We start from the raw sequence: 21,089 nt of genomic DNA, 5'->3' as shown, positions 1-21,089 counted from the left end.
TTGGGTTGGTTCCAAGTCTTTGCTATTGTGAATAGTGCCACAATAAACATACGTGTGCATGTGTCTTTATAGCAGCATGATTTATAATCCTTTGGGTATATACCCAGTAATGGGATCGCTGGGTCAAATGGTATTTCTAGTTCTAGAACCCTGAGGAATCGCCACACGGACTTCCACAATGGTTGAACTAGTTTACAGTCCCACCAGCAGCGTAAAAGTGTTTCCTATTTCTCCACATCCTCTCCAGCACCTGTCGTTTCCTGACTTTTTAATGATCGGCATTCTAACTGGTGTGAGATGGTATCTCATTGTGCTGGCGCTTTTCGAAAGCAGCCGCTGCCGCCGCCCAACGCCGAGAACGCTTCGCGAGCAGCGCCATCTTGAGCGAGGAAAGAGGAACCGAGAGAAGAGGATTGCGGGCCACTGGCCGACTGAATTCCGTATTTTATCTTTTCTTATTGCGTTTTCAGAATTGAAGATACAGCTGACAGAGCACTGAACTAGGCCAGGGTTTTAATCCTGGCTCTATGACTAACGTATTCTATAGCTTTGTACAATTCACTTCATTTTAATGAGAATCATATTTCTCATCTTTAAAATGCAGACACAGCTGATTCTCATTATTCACTGCAGTTACATTCTATAAAGTTGCCTTGAACCCTGTAGGAGCAAATACTAAATACTTCCTTGCTTTAGGGGAGATGCAGGGTTAGATTCCTATGAGTTTTTGGTCACATTTTTGTCACCTGATCAATAAATAACCTTATTGTAAGTGTGTTTCTGTTTAAACACATCTTATATAATATATATCGTTGATCATTAACGTTGAACCCACAGCCAACAGCCCTATAACACATGCCTGAACAGAGCTTATCTAGCAAATGCATTTTCTCCGTAAGATCCGTTGCAACCTTTTTGTGCTCAGGAGCATGGGACAGCTCTTCAGCGCTACATTTGGGGCTATTTTGAAATATGAAATCACCAAAAAACAAACAAAAAATGTGAAAAATATGGCATTCAGCAAATCAGGAAATCATGAAAAGGACACTTGTTTACAGTATAATAGCTGAAACAAGAGGACAGAGCGTTTCCTTGTTCAGCATCAGGTGGGGATGCATACAGTGTGTCTCAAACTTTTTGTCACTGTGTTCATGCACTTGTCCATGAACGACTGCGAAGGTGCTGTGAGTATTGAGCTAGGGGTTAAAAATAGATGTTAGGGAGCAGATGACTTTGCAAACACTGAATCCACAAATAATGAAGGTCAACTCTATTGCTAGTCATGTCTACTGGTGGAATCTTTGGAACTTTCTTTTCAACTGGACATTGTGTTAATATATTTTTAGAAGGCCAGGGATTATGAATCAAGTGGCCATTTTTATTTTTTCATTCATGCATTCATGCATTGCTACTTATTCACTAATCATTTATGACACAGCTAAAATATTCTTGGGATACAAAGACGAATAGGATACACCATCTGCCCTGGATAATATTTACTTCTAATTCATAGTCTAGTGAAGAAGAAATCTAAATGGTAAGACTATGTAAATCTCTAACAGAAACCACAAAGAGCTATAATTTGTTTTTGTAAAATCCCGCTGGGTTGAATACTGTCTCTTTTGTATTAAAATATATTGTTAATCCTCAAGAAGTTTTCAAAGATAAGAGATCGAACAATATTTTGGGTTAGGTCCATGATGTACTGTTACTAAAGTTTCTATGGATTCAGATTGTCTTGGATGCCTAGGCTGGAGTCTAAGGAACAAATAATCAGAAAACATCATGAGCTCAAGCTTATGAAATATTTTAGTAACATGGGAGACTCATGGAAATGTGTGGTTTCTTTTCCAACTGGAATTACTGATACAAAATAGGATATATATGTGACCAAAGCAACATAAATGGTTGTCAAACTTGAGCTTGAAGTTAGTCCCCGTGAAGCATCCCATAGTCACTTCTGAGAGTTTGCAAGATGCGTTCAGGAATGACTCCTCTGGTCCTTCCTCTCTTGTGTCTTTTCTGTGCCTTCAAGCTGCTGCTCTGTGAGAGCTGACTGACTCTTTTTATTTTGTCATCCTTTGCAGTGGTTGACATTGCTTTCTCCACCCTGGCTGTGGGAACAGCAACCACTGTCCCCTGTACCTGCTTTTTCTAAGCAAGGGCACAGGCCCTCTTAGAATTCTCCTAGTACAACATATATCAAGTTGTAGCTTATAGAATAATTTACTGTAGTTCTAACTTAATGGAAAGTAAATGTAGTGCAGAGAATTACATGCTGTTATACTGATCCACACACACTTGAATTCCACTAGGTAATTCATGTGGCCAAGGGTATATTTCATTTCTGGCTAATCTGTCCTTCCTGGATATTCTCTACACCACCGCAGTGATGCCAAAAATGCTGGAGGGCTTCCTGCAAGAAGCAACCATCTCTGTGGCTTGTTGCTTGCTCCAGTTCTTTATCTTTGGCTCTCTAGCCACAGCTGAATGCTTACTGCTGGCTGTCATGGCATATGATCGCTACCTGGCAATTTGCTACCCACTCTACTACCCACTCCTGATGGGGCCCAGTCGGTGCATGGGGCTGGTGGTCACAACCTGGCTCTCTGGATTTATGGTAGATGGACTGGTTGTGGCCCTGGTGGCCCAGCTGAGGTTCTGTGGCCCCAATCACATTGACCAGTTTTACTGTGACTTTATGCTTTTCGTGGGCCTGGCTTGCTCGGATCCCAGAGTGGCTCAGGTGACAACTCTCGTTCTGTCTGTGTTCTGCCTCACTATTCCTTTTGGTCTGATTCTGACATCTTATGCCAGAATTGTGGTGGCAGTGCTGAGAGTTCCTGCTGGGGCAAGCAGGAGAAGGGCTTTCTCCACATGCTCCTCCCACCTAGCTGTAGTGACCACATTCTATGGAACGCTCATGATCTTATATGTTGCACCCTCTGCTGTCCATTCCCAGCTCCTCTCAAAGGTCTTCTCCCTGCTCTACACTGTGGTCACCCCTCTCTTCAATCCTGTGATCTATACCCTGAGGAACAAGGAGGTGCATCAGGTACTTCGGAAGATTCTCTATATCAAACAAACTGAAACACTTGATTGAAGGACAGTAATGAAGATGTTATTTTGGACTTCGGGCACCTCCATTGGGAATTCTTCTAGGATGGGTTGGAGAGGAGTAACTTTGTCTTATTCGACCATTCTCTTTGAACCCTTCTGCAGTTATACTAAAAATGAAAATGATAGGGCAACAATTTTTTAAACTTTTATTTTAAGTTCAGGGGTACATGTGCAGGTTTGTTACATAGGTAAACTTGTGTTATGGGGGTTTGCTCTACAGATTATTTCATCACCCAGGTATTAAGCCTAGTACTCGTTAGTCATTTTTCCTGATCTTCTCCCTCCTCCGACCCTCCACCCTCAAGTAGGACCCAGTGTGTGTTGTTCCCGTCTGTGCATCCATATGTGTTCATAATTTAGTTCCCACTTATGAATGAGGACATACAGTATTTGATTTTCTCTTCCTGTGTTAGTTTGCGAAGGATAGTAGCCTCCAATTCCATACATGTCAAATAATCAAAATTATTTAAAGTTTGATTAGTTCTTTATTAAATATGCCATAAATATTTAAAAATAAACAAAAGAGCAATACCAAAATAAACCTAGAAATATTGTTTTTTATATTATTGTTGTATGACATTTTAAAATTTCTTTCTATGTATATTTATATTTATACATACAAGTTGGATCATGGAGTTTGTAATCTGGTTTTCCACTGAACACTGTGTCACGAACAACTTTTTCTATTAACAAGCATCTATTTCTTTATTCTTCTGGGCTTCATCATATGGCTAAACATGATTTGTTATTCTATTTTGGGAATTTTTAGTTGTATTCCATTCTTTTACTGTACATTGTTTACATCTGGATTTTCCTGTAATAAGCTTTTAGCACCTAAATTGCAAGATCTAAGGTTATGTGTTTCTAAAAATCTAGAGCTGAATTCCTTTTGCTTTTAAACTTCTTTTCTTGTAGAACATTTCAAACATACACAAAAGAGAAGAGCCCAGAGAACCCCCATGTACTCCATGTAGCCACCATCCAGCTTCAACATCAGCATTTTGCTAATCTTATTTTAATTAGCTACAGCTCCTTGTTTGTTTGTTTTCATGGAATATTTTAGGGCAAGTTCCAGATGTTGTGTAACTATTATGTTGTGTAAGTTGTGTATGTACATATTCCACATGTAAGTATTTAGTATGATCTGTGACTGATAAAGACATTTTAAAAAACCATGCCTACCATACCATTATGATACTTAGCACAATTATCAGTATTTCCTTTATATCATCTAATACACAAGCCATGTTCAAATTTCTCCATTGATCTTTGAGTAATTTCTTAAAATTAGGCTCTAAACAAGGTTCACACAATGCATTTTGTTATTGTCTTTCCAGTCCCTTTATAACATAGCAGACCCCACTTTTTTGTCATTCCGTTGACTTAAGTTGCTATGTTATTTTTATTGCATCATATCCTGAGACACATTATATTTAGTTGTCCCACTCTTAGAGATGCTATTTACATTATTGACCAGTGAGTTGAGGTGGTATCTGTCAGATCTATCCATTATTCAGTTTCTAATTAACACTTTCCCTAATACTTTAATCATCCATCGAGGAAAGGTGATGATTAACTTTTATTCCAAATGCTTTTATGTTCCTTTTTCAATTCCAAAATTCACCATTTTAATAAATGGCTCTCTAGTACATTATATATCAGAGTCAGCCAGGAATCACATTTAGCTATTAGAAACTGTCAATACAAAGTTTTAAAAGTAAAAATTGTCTTGTAAGTAAAAGTTAATTTTTCTCTCAAGTAAAAGAAGTCCGGAGGTAAGTAGTACAGAGAGGATGTGGTTGATTCCCAGGGTTATATAGACCAGAGCTTCGTTTACTTAGTGTATATGTCATGAGAACAGCATGGGGGAAACTTCCCCCATGATGAAATCACTTCCCTCCAGGTCCCTCCCTTGACATGGGAGATTACAATTGAGATGAGATTTGGGTGGGGACAAAAAAACCAAACCATATCAAGCTCTATTCTGTGTGTCTGTGTGCATATGTAACTAAAATTAGGAGTGAACAATTGAGAGAAGTGAATTTTCTTGGTTTCGTTTTAGTTGCAAACAACATAATCTACCTTGGCTAATTTAAGCTGCTGTTTTTTCTTATATAATATTTGATAGCTCACACACTATCCTGTAGGTAAAGAGAGTCAGACTCTGAATTATTCTGCCAGGAATGAGATGAGGAAACACAGAGGGCCTCTTGTTGGCATAAATATCACTGCCATCATTACTCAACCTTAGGGTACTTCTAGATCCATCACTGATGCTCCAGAAGGACCAGATTCGTCTGTTCCATGCAGAGAAGACTGAGTTCCACATGCATAGTCTTGCTGATTGGTAGGACCTAATTTCCATGGTTGTTACCAGCTGTTAAGGAATCTAGGAAATGATCACAATGTAGTGGGGGTGTTCACAGATGTAAAAGCACTATAATGAATGTCTACTCTTGGCACAGTGCGAAAGGATAATGTCAGGTACTAATTTTTATTTCTTTTGACATTTTAAAATACAAACATTTCAAGCATATACAAAATACAAAAATTTCCTTTGCCCACTTTTTAATGGGGTTATTTATTTGTTTTTCTGGTTGAGTTGTTTAAGTTCCTTGTAAGTTCTGGATACCAGTCCCCTATTAGGTGCATAGTTTGCAAATATGTTTTCCCATTCTGTAGGTTGTTTGTTTACTCTGTTGATTATTCCCTTCACTGTGCAGAAGCCTTTTAGTTTAATTAAGTTCTGTTTGTCTATTTTTATTTTTATTGCATTTGCTTTTGAGGTCTTAGTCACAAATCCTTTGCCTAGGCCAATGTCCAGAAGAGTTTTTCCTAGGTTTTCTTCTAAAATTTTTATAGTTTCAGGTCTTACATTTAAAAGAAGACATAAAATCAGCCTACAAAACCTACAAACCTATAAAAAAAGCTCAACATTGCTAGTCATCAGAGAAGTGCAAATTAAAACCACACTGAGATATCATCTCATAACAGTAATAATAACTATTATGAAAAAGTCAAAAACAAGAGATGTTGGTGAGAATGCAGAGGAAAGGGAATGCTTATATACTGTTGATGAGAATGTAAATTAGCACAACCTTTATGGAAAACAGTATGAAGATTTCTCAAAGAGCTAAAATTAGAACTACTGTTTGATTCAGCAATCCCAATACTAGATATCTACCCAAAGGAAAATAAATCATGGTACAAAAAAGACACCTGCATGTGTATGTGAATTGCAGCACTTTTCACAAGAGCAAAGTTATGAAACCATCCTAAGCATATGAAAGCATACACACACACACACACACACGTACATAAGCATACAGAATTAGACATTTTTTCTTTTATTTTACTTTCACTTATTTCTTCTTCAATACTCTTCTGTTCTTAAAGGTGGATCCAAATGTCTCACTTGTATAATTTTATTACTCTCTAAAAAATTTATTTTATCACTTTTTACCAGGAAAGTCTATTGGCAATAAATTCCCTCAATTTTTGTTTCTCTGAGAAGGTTTATTTCTCATTCACTTTTGAAGGATAATTTCACGTAGTGCAGAATTCTAGATTGGTTTTTCTTCTATCAAAAATTTTAAATATTTCACTCTATTTTCTTCTAACTTTTGTGGCTTCTGAGAACTCAGATGTCATCTTTTCTTCCCTAAAGGTATGGTATTTTTTATCCTCTGGCTTCTTCATAATTAAAAAAAAATCTTTGACTTTCTGATTTTTGTTGAATTTTCCATAGTTTAAAAATGATATTCCTAGCCATAGTTTTTCTGGCATTTATGCTTCTTGGTATTCCTTGAGCCTCCTAGATTTGAAGTTTGGTGTCTCATATTAATTTGGGGAAATTTTAATTTATTGCTTCAAATATTTCTTCTGTTCCTATCTACTTTTCTACTCCTTCTGACATTCCCATTGTATGTATTACATATTTTGGAGTTTTTCCAGAATCCTTGAATATTCTTCTCTGCTTTAATAAGTCTTTGTTTTCTTTGCTTTTCAGTTTTTAAAGTTCCTATTGATATATTCCCATGCTTAGAGGGTTTGGTGGTCGTTTTCTTCCTCTTAGCTTTATTAAGGTATGACTGACACATGAAATTGTATATATTTATGATGTTTACTGTGATGTTTTGAGATATGTATACATTGTGAAACGATTACCACAATTAAGCCAATTAACACATTCATCACCTCACATAGTTACAACCTTTTGTATGTGTGTGGTGAGAACATTTATGATCTTCTAGTTTAGAAAATTTCAAGTATATAATACAGTATTGTTAACTATAATCACCATGCTACATGCACATTATATAGGTCACATTTTTAAATCCACTTCTCTGTTTTGATGGACCTTTGGGCTAATTCTATATCTTGGCTATTGAGAATCATGCTGCAATGAACACAAGAGTGCAGATATGTCTTTGAAATACTCATTTTTTAAATTTTTCCATAGGTTATTGGGGTACAGGTAGTATTTGGTTACATGAGTAAGTTCTTCAGTGGTGATTTGTGAGATTTTGGTGCACTCATCACCCAAGCAGTATACACTGCACCGTATTTGTAGTCTTTTATCCTTCACCCCCCCTCCCACTCTACACCCCAAGTCCCCTAAGTCCACTGTATCATTCTTATGTATTTGCATCCTTATAGCTTAGCTCCCACATACCAGTGAGAACATACAATGTTTGGTTTTGAAATACTGATTTTATTTCCTTTAGACATACCCAGAAGTGGGATTACTGAATCACATGGTATTTCTACCTTTATGTTTTTTGAGGAATCTCTATATGTTCTCCATAATGGTTGTACAAATGTAAATTCCCAAAAACAATGTACAAAGGTTCTCTTTTTATATTCTCATTAATACTTGTTATCTTTTGTCTTTTTGATAAAAGCCATTCTAACAGATGTGAAGTGATATCTCGTGGTTGTAGTTTGTATTTCCTTTGATTTAATGATGTTGAACATTAAAAAATACACTTGGCCATTTGTGTGGAAATATCTAGTTCATTGAAAAAAATGTCTATTTAGATTCTTTCCTCATTTTTAAACTAGGCTATTTGTTTTCTTGCTATTGAGTTTTTAAAAAATGTATATTTTGGATATTAACTCTTTATGAAATATTGTTTTCCCATTTCATAGGTTGTCTCTTCATTCTGTTGATGTTTCCTTTTGTTAAATAGGAACTATTTAGTTTGGTAGAATCCTATTTATTTTTGATTTTGTTTTCTGTGCTTTACGTATGATATTTTAAAAATATCATTGCCCAGACCACCATTGAGAAGTTTTTCCCTGTTTTATTCTAGTAGTTTTACAGTTTCAGGTCTTACCTTTCAGTTTTTAATCCAATTAAATTGATTTTTGTGTATTGTTTGAGACAATGGTTTAATTTCATTCTTCTTTAGGTGGATATTAAGTTTTTCCAACACAATTTATTGGAGAAACTATTCTTTTCCCATTGTATGTTCTTGGCAGCTTTGCCAAAGACCAACTGACCATAAGTACATAGATTTATTTCTGGGCTCTCTATTGTGTTCCATTGCTCTATGTATCTGTTTTTATGCCAGTATCATACTGTTTTGATTACTATAGCTTTGTAGTATATTTTGAGTTCAGATAGTTGTGCCTCCAGCTTTGTTCTTTTTGCTCAAGATAGCCTTGGCTATTTGGAGTCTTTTGTGGTTCCATAAGAATTTTAGTACTTTTGCTATTTCTGTAAAAAATTCCATTAGAATATTGATAGGGATTGTAAAGAATCTATAGTTTGCTTAGGAAAATATGAGCATTTTGACAATATGAATTCTTCCAATCCATGAATAAAGAATATCTTTCCATTTATTTGTATCTTCTTCAATTTCTGTCATCCATGCCTTATAGTTTTCAAGGTACAGATGTTTCACCTTCTTGGTTAGATTTATCCCTAAGTATTTTATTTACCTTTGATATTATTGTAAATAGAATTGTTTTCTTGATTTCCTATTCAGACAGATCATTGTTGAAAAATGCAACTGGCTTTTGTAAGTTAATTTTGTATCCTGTGAACTTAACTAAATTTATTAGTCCTCACAGTTTTTGGTGTAGTCTTTAGGGTTTTCTAGATGTAAGATCATGTCATCTGCAAACAGAAAATTTTACTTTTTCCTTTGGATGCGTTTTATTTATTTCTTTTGTGTAATTGCTATAGCTAGGAATGTCAGAATTATATTGAAGAGAAATTGTGAAAGTGGGCCTCGTTGACTTGCTCCTGATCTTGGAAGAAAAGCTTTTAGCTTTCCAACACTGATAATGAGAATAGCAGTGGAGTTGATATACATTATCTTTATTACATTAAGCTATGTTTCTTCTATACCTAATTTGTTGAAAGTTTCTTTTAGTTATGAAAGAATATTGAATTTATCAAATACTTCTTCTGCACCTATTATCATATGGTTTTTATCCCTCAGTATGTTAATGTGGCATATCATATTTATTAATTTGTGTATGTTAACCCATTCTTGCATCCTAAGGATGAATCCCACTTAGTCATGGTGTATGATCATTTTAATGTGCTGTTGAATTCATTTTGCTAGTTTTCATTGAAGATTTTTGCATCTATGTTCATCAGGGATATTGGCCTGTAACTGCATTTCCTTATAGTTGCATTGTCTGGCTTTGGTATTAGGGTAATGCTGACCTCATAAAGTGAGTTTGAAAGTATTTCTTCCTTTTCATATTTTTAAGCGAGTTTAAGAAGATTGGCATTAATTATCCTTTAAATGTTTGGTAGTATACATCAATAAAGCCATCAGATCCTGGGCTTTTTTGAATAGGAGACATTTTATTACTGCTCAATCTCAGCCCCAGGCAGGCAGCTTTTGCCATGGTCTACTGGAATATGAAAAAGTCTGTCTGAGACCTCCCTGTTGAAGAAGCATATGACAGTCTCCTTCCTTAAGGAAGGAGAAAAAGAAATAGAGAGAGAGACCTACTCAGCTCTCAGCTATTCCATGACCAGACTGAAGTCATTCCAGCAAAGGTCAGAGACATTATGGATCAGAGTCAACCATTCTCTGCTGTGTTTTTCCAAATTTCTTACCCAATGAAGCATGTAACTTAAGTGTTTTAAGCGATTGAATTTTGGGGTCCTAATGTGTTATGCACTAATAGTTAACCAGAACCCCATGTGCTCTTCTACAGTTCACAAACTCTCTGAAGTTTGAATTATGTGGCAGATTCTCACCACCAGAAATGACAGAAAAAACATATTGTATAAAAACATGCATCAAATATATTACTGATAGTGTGGGACAGTTGAGATTACGAGTTGCCATCTCCACACACACATTGTTGTTTTGTTTTATTATAAACTAAACTGGAATTGAGAGACCAAAGAAGGTGAAGTTAGAAGACAAAAGAAGCATGGAGAGAAGTCAGAATAAAATTGTTTAGATTTACAAAAGTGAATGCAGGGACCTTGAAGGGTCAGTCCGCCAGCTTAAAATGCCTTTTCATAGTATTTTCTGTCTATTCTTTAAATATTTATAAATTATAGAATCCACCATTTTTTCAGGGACAGAAGCCATTTATAGGAACTTAAAAAGTGAGGGACATAGTAGTCCATGTCTAGAAATACTTCAATAATTATGACTTCTATGCCTTTGCTTAGTATGAGTTTGATGCCAAGTAAGAAAAAGAAAATAAAATTTTGATAAAGTCATCATCCTCCGCAATTAAAGGCTGAGGGAACAATAACATCCTAACGAGATTGAAAGAGTCTTAAGAGCTTTGTTAAATTATCTCCGATTTTTAATATTTAAAGTAATCATTGAGGGTTTGGACAGTTGACTAATAAAAGATATCTGGAGACAGAGGTGCCAAAACTATTTAGATGAACTGTCAGGGTTTTTGTTGTTGTTGTTATTTAGTGATTACAATGTCATTTGCTTTAATTACTTATTTGTCTCCTTGTTTGAAGAATAAGAAATCAAGACCCACCCCTCAAAAATTCTCCTTAACTCATACGTCAGTTAGCATATTCTTTTCCAGTTGAGTAACTATGGCCCTAAAGTAAAATCCTCAAAATATCAAAGCATAATAATTTTATTTATAATATTATAAGGCATTAACCTAGAGGGACCAGATAGATAAATAGACCCAAGTATTATCCATATATTTGATACATGGGAAAAACAGGCATATTTCTATACCCAATTTCATCATAAGAACATATAAAAAACCTAACATCAATTTTATCAACTGATATCTTCAAAACATAGTCAGCAGTAGAGTTCCATGGCTAGTATCCCATTCATTCAAATGTCCCTTATATAATCCAGGAAAGCATTGTTAAATACAACTACAGCATATTTTTCCATATATTTTTGTTTTATCCAGTTCCCTCTGTTGTACATTTCTAAATAATTTAAGAAACAATGTAATTACAAACTCAACTTTTTAATTGTTTATTTATGCTTCAGAAGAGTTCTTCAAGATTTCTTTAGGCCAAAGCCACCTTTTGATTGCTCTATTAAAGGCCCCCTTCACTTCCTTGTTCCTCAAAGTGTAGATCAGTGGGTTTAGTACTGGAGTGACCACAGTATACATGATGGCAGTGATCCGGTCCTGGTCCATGGAGGTCCCTGAGGCATGATGAATATAGGTGAAGAGAACAGGTGCATACAAAAGAATAACTACCATGAAGTGGGAGGCACAAGTGGACAGTGCTTTGCGGAGCATGCTAAAAGAATGAGTCTTGAAGAAGAGATGGGTGATAATGTAGAAATAGGAGAGTAATGTGAGAAAGAAGGGGCCCATGGCGATTGTCCCTGTGACAGTACTGAGCAGCCACTGATTAAGCTCAGTGTTCCCACAGGCCAGCTTTAGCAACGGCTTCACATCACAGAAGAAGTGATAGATATGGTTAGAACCAGAGAAGTTCAAGTGAGAGGTCATTAGGGAGTGCAGCAGGGCATGGAAAAAACCAATCATCCAGATTGTGATGGCCATCTGGGTACAGAGCTGAGTGTTCATAATGACAGTATAGCGAAGTGGCTTGCAAATAGCCACAAAGCGGTCAAATGCCATCACGGCCAACAACATGGCCTCTGTGCTGCCCAGGAAGTGGAAGAAATGGAGCTGGCTTATGCATCCCAAGAAAGAAATTGCTTTGTGTGCAGAGAGGAAGTTCTGCAGCATTTTTGGCAGTGTTACGCTGGAGTAGCAGATGTCCAGGCAGGACAGCTTTCCCAGGAAGAAATACATAGGGGAATGGAGTCTAGGATCAGAGATGACAATCATCAGAATGGCTCCATTCCCAGCCACACTGATGAAGTAGATGGTAAGGAAAACAACGAAGAGAAAAGGCTGCAGTTCTTGAATGCCTGTCACTCCCAAAAGGAGAAATTCAGTGACTGAGGTTGTATTCAGCATCGCTTCAGACAAAAGACAAAATAATGTATGGAACACTAATCGCAATCAGAATCCTTCCAGCTCAGAATTTTCTTACCAAGCCGAGAATATCTGGAGGGAGAGTATTGTTGTTTTGCATGATTCAACCTCACAAGTTTTACATTTTTGGCTTTTAGATGGCTAATATTAAAGAGAGAGAGAGAGACATATATATATATCTGTTATGATCTCTGACACAACTATTTTTTTATTATGTTTTTCATTAATATATTTCTTTCTCCCAGGAATCAGAAAACGTTGCTAGCCTACAGTCTTCTCTGGCTGTGAATATTTTCATTCTTTTTTTTTTTTTGAGATTCTCACTCTTTCTCCCAGGCTGGAGTGCAGTGGTGTGATCTTGGCTCACTGCAACCTCTGCCTCCCAGGTTCAAGAGAGTCTCTCGCCTCAGCTTCCCAAGTAACTGGGATTACAGGAGTCCACCACCACACCTGGCTAATTTTTGTATTTTTATTAGAGATGGGGTTTCACCGTGTATGCCAGGCTGGTCTTGAATTCCTGGCCTCAAGTTATCTGCCTGCCTCGGCCTCCCAAAGTGCTGCGATTACAGGCATTAGCCACCTCTCTGGGCCTGTGAATATCTTCATTCGGTCACAGCTTTCCTTTCATCTTCCCAAGCAGCTCTCACAGGGGGCAATTTTTAAGCATACCACATAGCTATCTCTTGGCCTAGTAAGAAACCACCAGTAGGATGTTAACTTAAATAAAAAGACAGGTTTCAATGCATCAAAACCACGATTTTTTTTTTAAATCTTGAAAGAGTAGTAGTAATTGCATTTCTTCATTTTAGAATGTAAATGAATTAGAGATATTCTCTTACTGATCTCTTCCTGACCCACATCCCTGAAATGTCGTAGTGACCTACTAGGGTAGGAAACATGACCACATTAATCACATATTAGCCTGAATATTTAAAATTTCATCACTATTATGTCTGATGATGAGCTCAGTTTCTTCCTATAATCTGACCCTTTATACTTTTTTTGAAATAGAATCCCAAATTATTTTTTTCATTGCAAATGTTATTGTGCTTTTATTCACCAGTTGATCTTAGACTCCTTCTTTCCTAGGAAATCTGTGAATCCCTGGATAAGAATAGTTTTTCCTCTGATAGATTCAGTAGTTTCTCTTCTTTTTTCACCAATACTAACCTCTCCTCAAAATATATATTCAGCCTTCTTGAAATTGTCTTCTCTTGTGATCTATTTTCTTAAGTTCTGTTTTTATTTTGCCTGAAATAAACTCATTCATCAGATATTAAGGAATATTCTACCTCAAGTGAAATTCACCTTCTTCTCTTCTAGATCCATTACATTTTCTAGAAAAATTTTTTCTCCATAATTTGCAAAGTACTGGTATTATCTTCATTAGGTTTACTAATAAAAGCAGACATAATATTGTGAAGTAGCTTCTTCTTTGTTCTTTTCATTAGGCTGTAATGGATTAGCTCTTGTATATTGGGAGGGAAGAAGTCAGGATGTGTGGGGAACTTACAGAAGTGAGAGGCACTGAGAGAGCTAGTAGAACTGTAAAGAAATTGAGAAGAGATGCTGACACTGGAGTGCTTCCTATAAAAGGAGTATCATTCAAGGTTTTAGAAACCACTGAGGAGAGAAGAATATAATTTGATGTGACTAGAGTAAAAAAAAATAATGAATAAGGGAACACTTCTAGAGAGCCCATGGGATTTTTGGCTTCATAGCTGGGAAGAAATTTTGAAAAACAATCTAACTTTTACTATACCTCCATGAAGGACTGCCTTCAAATAATTCACAATAACTTTCTTGAATGACCATGTATATTTTGTATATTTAAAAATTACCACTCCTGTTTAAAATACAAATTATATTTCAAATATAATTTTTGGTTCTTGGAACCAGAAAACAAAATTGTCCCAAAAATCCATATGGTAAAACATATATTCCTAGCTTCTGAGAAAATTAGCAATCAGAGTGGTCTGTAGTAAATCGTTTCCTTCACTGAAATTTCACCATTTAGAAATCACATGTTTGCTTTGAATAATGTCTAGAGAACTAGGTATGTTGAACTGAGAACAAGGTATGGCAATAAAAACGTGGTAAGTCAAGGGCCTTCATATCTCACAAACACAATGAGGAGTCCACCATTAGATAGAAAATGAGATCTAGATACTGGGTGTTTAATACTAGCAAGCAGATAGATCATTCATTAACATATTGAGATTATGTGTAACTTCACAGCCTGTCTCCTAGTTCATTCTCTTACCTGATTGATTGTTCTGATTCACAGTTAAGGAAGCTATTCATGTTTATATTCCCAGTGATTATAAAAGTTAAAACATATTTGAAGTAATAGTTCATGTTGGGATTGCAGCATAAACTCATCTTTAAAAACGTCTTTCTCTCTTTCTGAAAAATCAGTCTGCCTTTTAATGAGCCACAGGTCTCTAGACATAGAAATCCAAAGGGAGAGTGTCCCCTGGTGTTGAGAAAGATTGTAAGAATTAGCAGGATGCCTTTCCACACCTGTAATATGAATCAGTGGCCTTGGGGAATTCCTGTGTGAAGTTTCATTTGTTTTTTTCATTCTTGTTTTTTTGTTTTCCCTTACTAAGTTTGTTCCTTAGTTTTAGAACTATGGCCAACACAGGTCTCAATGGCTTAATATGTTTTCTTAGTCAAATTTCTTTTTATTTCCTAGGACAGAGATATGGATTTACTTTCCCATTTTTGGGACTTTCCTGAAAGAATACCCTGGTATTTTTCAGGAAACCTGTTTTGGCTACTGTTGCTCTGTAGTATAGTTTGAAGTAGGGTAACATGATGCCTCCAAATTTGTTCTTTTTGCTTAGAATTGCTTGGCTATTCAGGTTCTTTTTTGGTTTCACATGAATTTTAAAGATTTTTTCTAGAATACACTTGTTTATTCTAGTATTCTAAACTTGGTAGTTTAGAAACTACCAAGAATGTCATTGGTAGTTTGATAGAAATAGCATTGAATCTGTAAATTGCTTTGGGCAGTATGGCCATTTAAACAATATGATTCTTACTATCCATGAACAAGAAATCTGTTTCCATTTGTTTGTGTTATCTCTGATTTCTCTGAGTAGTGTTTTGTAGTTCTTATTGTAGAGACCTTTCACCTGCCTTGTTAGCTGCATTTCTTGGTATTATATTCTTTCTTTGGCAATTGCGAATGGGATTGTTTTCCTGATTTGTCTCTCAGCTTGACTGTTGTTGCTGTATAGGAATGCTCGTGACTTTTGTACATTGATTTTGTATCCAGAAATTTTGCTGAAATAGTATATCAGCTGAAGGAGCTTTTTGGCCAAGACTATGGGATTTTCTAGATATAGAATCATGTCATCTGCAAACAGGAATAGTTTTACTTACTCTCTTCCTATAATGCCCATTATTTCTTTCTCTTGCCTAATTGCTCTAGCCAGGGCTTCCAATGCTATGTTGAATAGGAATGCTGAGAGAGGACATCCTTGTCTTGTGCTGGTTTTCAAGAGGAATGCTTCCAGCTTTTGTCTATTCAGTATGATGTTGGCTTTGGATTTGTCATAAATGGCTCCTACTATTTTGAGGTATTTTCCTTAATACCTAGTTTATTGAGAATTTTTAATATGAAGCAATGTTGAACTTAATTGGAAGCCTTTTCTGTTATCTATTGAGATAATCATGTGAGTTTTGTTTTTAGTTCTGTTTATGTGATGAATCACATTTATTAATTTGCATATGTTGAACCAACCTTGTATCCCAGGGATAAAGCCTACTTAATCATTTTGTATTAGCTTTTTGATGTGCTGCTGAATTCAGTTTGCTAGCATTTTGTTGAGAATTTTTGCATCTATGTTCATTAAGAATATTGGCCTGAAGTTTTCCTTTCATGTATGTGTTTCTTCCAGGTTTTTGTATCAGGATGATGCTGGCCTCATAGAATGAGTTGGGGAGGAGTCACTCCTCCTTTGTTTGGTAGGCTATTTATTACTGATTCAATTTCAGAGCTCATTATTAGTTTCTTCACAGAATCAGTTTCTTCTTGGTTCAGACTTGGGAGGATGTATGTGTACAGAAATTTATCCATCTCGTCGAGGTTTTCTAGTTCATGTGCATATGTGTTCATGATTCATCATGTCTCTGATGATTATTTGTATTGTTGTGGGGTCAATGGTGGCATCCCATTTGTCATTTCTGATTGTGTTTATTTGGATCATCTCTCTTTCCTTCTCTATTGATCTAGCTAGGAGTCTATTCATCTTATTAATTCTCCCAAAAAACAAACTCCTGGATTTGTTTATCTTTTGTATGGTTTTTCTCATCTCAATTTCTTTCAGATCAGCTCTAATTTTGGTTATTTCTTGTCTTCTGCTATCTTTGGGGTTGGTTTTGTCTTCTGTCTCCAGTTCTTTTACTTGTGATGTTAGGTTGTTAATTTGAGATCTTCGTATCTTTTTGATGTGGTCATTTAGTGCTACAAATTCCTTAATGCTGCCTTAGCTGTGCCCCAGAGATTCTGGTATGTTGTATCTTCATTCTCAATAGTTTCAAAGAACATTTTGATTTCCGCATTAATTTCAGTACTTACCTCAAATTCATTAAAGAGTAAGTTGTTTAATTTTCATGTAATTGCATGGATTGAGTGATTTTTTTTAGTCTTGATTTCTATTTTTATTGAGCTGTTGTCCACCAATGTGTTTGGTATGATTTCAGTTCTTTTGCATTTGCTGAGGATTGTTTTATGTCCAATTGTGGGGTCTATTTTAGAGTATGCGCCTGTGTTGATGAGAAGAATGCACATTCTGTTGTTTTGGGGTGGAGAGTTCTGAGGTCTATCAGATCTATTTGATCCAATGTTGAGTTCAATCTTTGTTTAAATCTTTGTTAATTTTCTGCCTTGATGATCTGTCTAGTACTGTCAGGGGAGTGTTGAAATACCCTACTGGAGACTCCCATTGTATGGGCATCTAAGTCTCTTTGTAGGTCTCTAAGAACTTGCTTTATGAATCTGGATTCTCCTGCTGTGGGTGCATATATATTTAGGATATCTAGATCTTCTTGCTGAATTGAATACTTTATCATTAGATAATGCCCTTCCTTGTCTTTTTTCATTTTTGTTAGTTTAAAGTCTGTTTTTCTCTGAAATTAGAATTGCAACCCCTTCTTATTTCTGATTTTCATTTACTTGGCAGATTTTTCCCATCCCTTTATTTTGAGCCTGTGGGTGTCATTGCATGTGAGATGGGTTTCCTGAAGACAGCATACAATTGGATTTTGCTTCTTTACCCAGCTTGCCAATCTGTGCCTTTTAATTGGGACATTTAGCCTGTTTACTTTCAATGTTTGCATTGATATATGTAGATTTAATCCTGTCTTTTTGTTGTTAGCTGGTTATTATGCCTACTTGTTTGTTTGGTTGCTTTATAGTGTCACAGGTCTGTGTACTTAAATGTGTTTTTGTATTGGCTGGCAATGGTGTTTTCTTTTCATATTTAGTACTCCTTTCAAGATCTCTTGTAAGGTGGGTCTAGTAATACAATCCCTCAATGTTTACTTGTCTGAAAAGATCTTATTTCTCCTTCACAGAGAAAGCTTAGTTTGGCTGGATATAAAATTCTTGGTTAAAGAAATTTTTCTTTAAGAATATCGAATATAGACCTGCAATCTCTTCTGGCTTTCAACATTTCTGCTGAGAGGTCCACTGTTGGCCTCATACGGTTCCCTTTGTAGGTGACCTGCCCTTTCTCTCAAGCTGCCTTTTACATTCTTTCTTTCATTTTGTCCTTGAAAAATAAGATGATTTTGTGTGTTGGGGATGATCTTCTTGTCTAGAATCTTGCAGAGGTTTTCTGTATTTCCTGCATTTGACTATTGGCCTCTCTAGCAAGATTGGGGAAGTTTTCATGGTTGATATCCTGAAATATGTTTTCCAAGTTGTTTGCTTTCTCCCCCTCTCTTGCAGGGATACCAGTGATTTGTAGATTTGGCCTCTTTACATAATCTCATATTTCACAGAGGTTTTGTTCATTCCTTTTCCTTTTATTCTTTATTTTTGTCTGACTCTCTTATTTCAGAGAGCCTGTCTTCAAATTCTGAGATTCTTTCCTCAGCTTTGTCTACTCTGCTATTAATATTTGTGATTGCATTGAAAAATTCTTTTAGTGAGTTTTTCAGCTCTATCAGGTTAGTTAGGTTGTTTTTATACTGGCTGTTTTGTCTGTCACCTCCTGTATCATTTTATTGTGATTCTTAGCTTCCTGGGATTGGGTTTTGCCATTCTCCTGAATCTCAATTATCTTCATTCCTATCCATATTCTGAATTCTATTTGTTATTTCAGCCATCTCAGCCTGCTTAAGAATTCTTGTTGAAGAACTAGAGTGATCATTTGGAGGACATAAGACACTCTGACCATTTGAGTTGCCAGAGTTCTTTTTTTTTTTCTCATCTCTGTGTGTGAGTGTTCCTTTAACTGCAGAACTGCCTCTGATTGAAGTGGTCAGGTGGCAGCTGGGTGATTGTGCTGGAGTCCCAGGTCAGGTGGCCTTGCCCAGTGAGGAGAAGTGAGGATCAGGATCTGCATGGAGAACAGTTCAGCCAGTTTTCTATGACGTGGATGCTCTGTGTTATGGGTCCCAACCAGCCCTTGGTCCCACAGACTCTCCAGGGCCTGGGGACACAAGGATGAAGACTGTGAGAAAGCAAAGATGACAACCCACCCCTCCCATTGGGAGCTTTGTCCCGGGGCATTGCAGAACTGCTACTGGCTCAATAGTCCCAGTGTAAGGGTGACTGGAGACTAGGCTGGGAGGATCTGCCCCAGGAGAAGATACAGGATTGGGGACCCACATAACATACAGTCTGACCACTTTTCCATAGAGCTGCTACCATATTCTGGGGATCTGCTCCAGTCCCTAGTCACTTCAGATTTTCCAGTACCTGATGGTATCAACAGTGAAGTTTGCCAAACAGAAAAGATGGCGGCCTGCCCCTCCCTCTGGGAGCTCTGCTCCAGGAAGGAATGGACCTGTTACCAGCCCAAACACACTGGCAGGGTTGGCTGGGGATCCCAGAAGTTCCCACTCAGTGAGGAAAAACAGGATCAGGAGGTGCATTAAAAAGCAGTCTGGCCACTTTTTCATAGAGCAGCTATGCTGTCTTTGGGGTCTACTCCAGCCCCCAGTTGCTTCCAGCTCTCCAAAGCCCAAAAGTGACAATGGCTAAGCCTGCAAAACAGTCAAGATGGAGGCCTACCCCTCCTCTGGGAGCTCTGACAGGGAGGTTTGGGATTGCTACTGGCCGGAAAACACCAGCAGAAGTGGTTGTAGACCTCGGTCAGGGGATTCCTCCCAGTAAACAGAAATGGGATCTGAGACCCACATGAAAAAGTGGTCTGGCCATCTCTTTGTAGAGCTGCTGTGTTGTGCTGGGGTACCACTCCAGTCCCTAGTCACCTCAGATTCCCCAAAGCCTGAAGGCACCAATGGTTAAGGCTATGAAACAGCAAAGAAGGCAGCCCAAGCCTCCCTCTGAGATCTCCATCTCAGGGAGGTATAATGTTGCTACCCATGGCAGCCTAGAGTTCAAAGCTATTGGGTCTTATCCTGTGATGTTCCATGGAAATGGGGCTTGCAGATAGTCATTGCTCAGCCCCGTGGATTTAGACCGTTTTCTAGGAGTATATATGGGGGGGGGTCTAACCTCCCAGTTTGCCAGAGTTGCAGTTACTTTTGCTGGGAAGCCTGGGTATCTAAAGCTCCTGTGGCCTCCAGTGTGCCTGAGTGGATGCTCTGACGAGACTCCACATAGCTTTGCATGTCAGACTGAAGGCCCTGGTGGAGTGAGTTCATGAGGGATCTCCTGACCTGAGGGTTGCAAAGTTCTGTGGGAAAAGTATGGGTTCCCAAGGTCGCTCACTCACTCACCACTTCTCTGGGCAGGGGAGGCTACCCTGGCTACATGTCATTCCCAAGTGGGTGGTTGTCCTGCCTTGCTTTTCTCTGTTCTCTGTGGGTTGGGTTGTTTTCTCGATGAATCCCAATGCATGTACCCAGTTCAGTTGAAGATACTGTATTTACTTGCCTCTTCTATTTTGCTCTGTGACAGCGGCACACAATAGGTGCTTCTCGTTGGCCATCTTGGCCAGCCCTCACCTTCTTGTTATTTTATACGCTATGAATATAATAACAAATGAATACTATTTATTGCATGCTTATTATGTGTAAGGTATTGTTCTAAGTTCTTTACATCTATTAGCTCTCTTAATTCTCACAAAAACCAAATGAAGTAAGTAATACAGTCATTTATCTTATATCACAAGAAAACTGAGGCTCAAAGGATTTAAGTAAATTTTTCTTCTTGTGATATATTGTGAAACCAGGACTCAAACTGAGGCTCCTTAGTTCTAGTGATCACTGTATTGTGCTCTTTCAAATATTATTCATCTTAATTTTATCTACAATTTTCTTAGTTGACTAGCGATTTGCTATTTTAATGAAGTCATGATCAGCAATTTTCTTCTTTATGTATTGTCTTT

At 37.1% G+C, this 21,089-nt stretch overlaps 2 protein-coding genes across 2 annotated transcripts; one reads left to right on the top strand and one right to left on the bottom strand.

Annotated features, from left to right (window-relative positions):
* The first annotated feature begins 2,334 nt into the window (after positions 1-2,334).
* On the top strand, positions 2,335-4,302 carry LOC100991715 (olfactory receptor 11A1). The gene has a single exon (XM_057302463.2). It carries the CDS (start codon positions 2,393-2,395, stop codon positions 3,101-3,103), a length of 711 nt encoding a protein of 236 aa, XP_057158446.1. The 5' UTR covers positions 2,335-2,392; the 3' UTR covers positions 3,104-4,302.
* Positions 4,303-10,891: 6,589 nt separating this feature from the next.
* LOC100991359 (olfactory receptor 12D1) lies at positions 10,892-15,509 on the bottom strand. Its single transcript, XM_003829755.6, has 2 exons — positions 14,819-15,509; positions 10,892-12,539 (listed from the first exon to the last, which is right to left on the bottom strand). The coding sequence occupies exon 2, from the start codon at positions 12,535-12,537 to the stop codon at positions 11,575-11,577; it is 963 nt and encodes a 320-aa protein (XP_003829803.3). The 5' UTR covers positions 12,538-12,539; positions 14,819-15,509; the 3' UTR covers positions 10,892-11,574.
* Positions 15,510-21,089: the final 5,580 nt, after the last annotated feature.

This window comes from Pan paniscus, chromosome 5 (genome assembly GCF_029289425.2).
Source record: "Pan paniscus chromosome 5, NHGRI_mPanPan1-v2.0_pri, whole genome shotgun sequence".
NCBI lineage: Eukaryota > Metazoa > Chordata > Mammalia > Primates > Hominidae > Pan > Pan paniscus.
This window is presented reverse-complemented; position numbering and strand designations above follow the sequence as displayed.

Excerpts from the sequence above, each read along its gene's own strand:
- LOC100991715 (XM_057302463.2), top strand. The coding sequence starts at position 2,393 with ATGCCAAAAATGCTGGAGGGCTTCCTGCAAGAAGCAACCATCTCTGTG.
- LOC100991359 (XM_003829755.6), bottom strand. The coding sequence starts at position 12,537 with ATGCTGAATACAACCTCAGTCACTGAATTTCTCCTTTTGGGAGTGACA.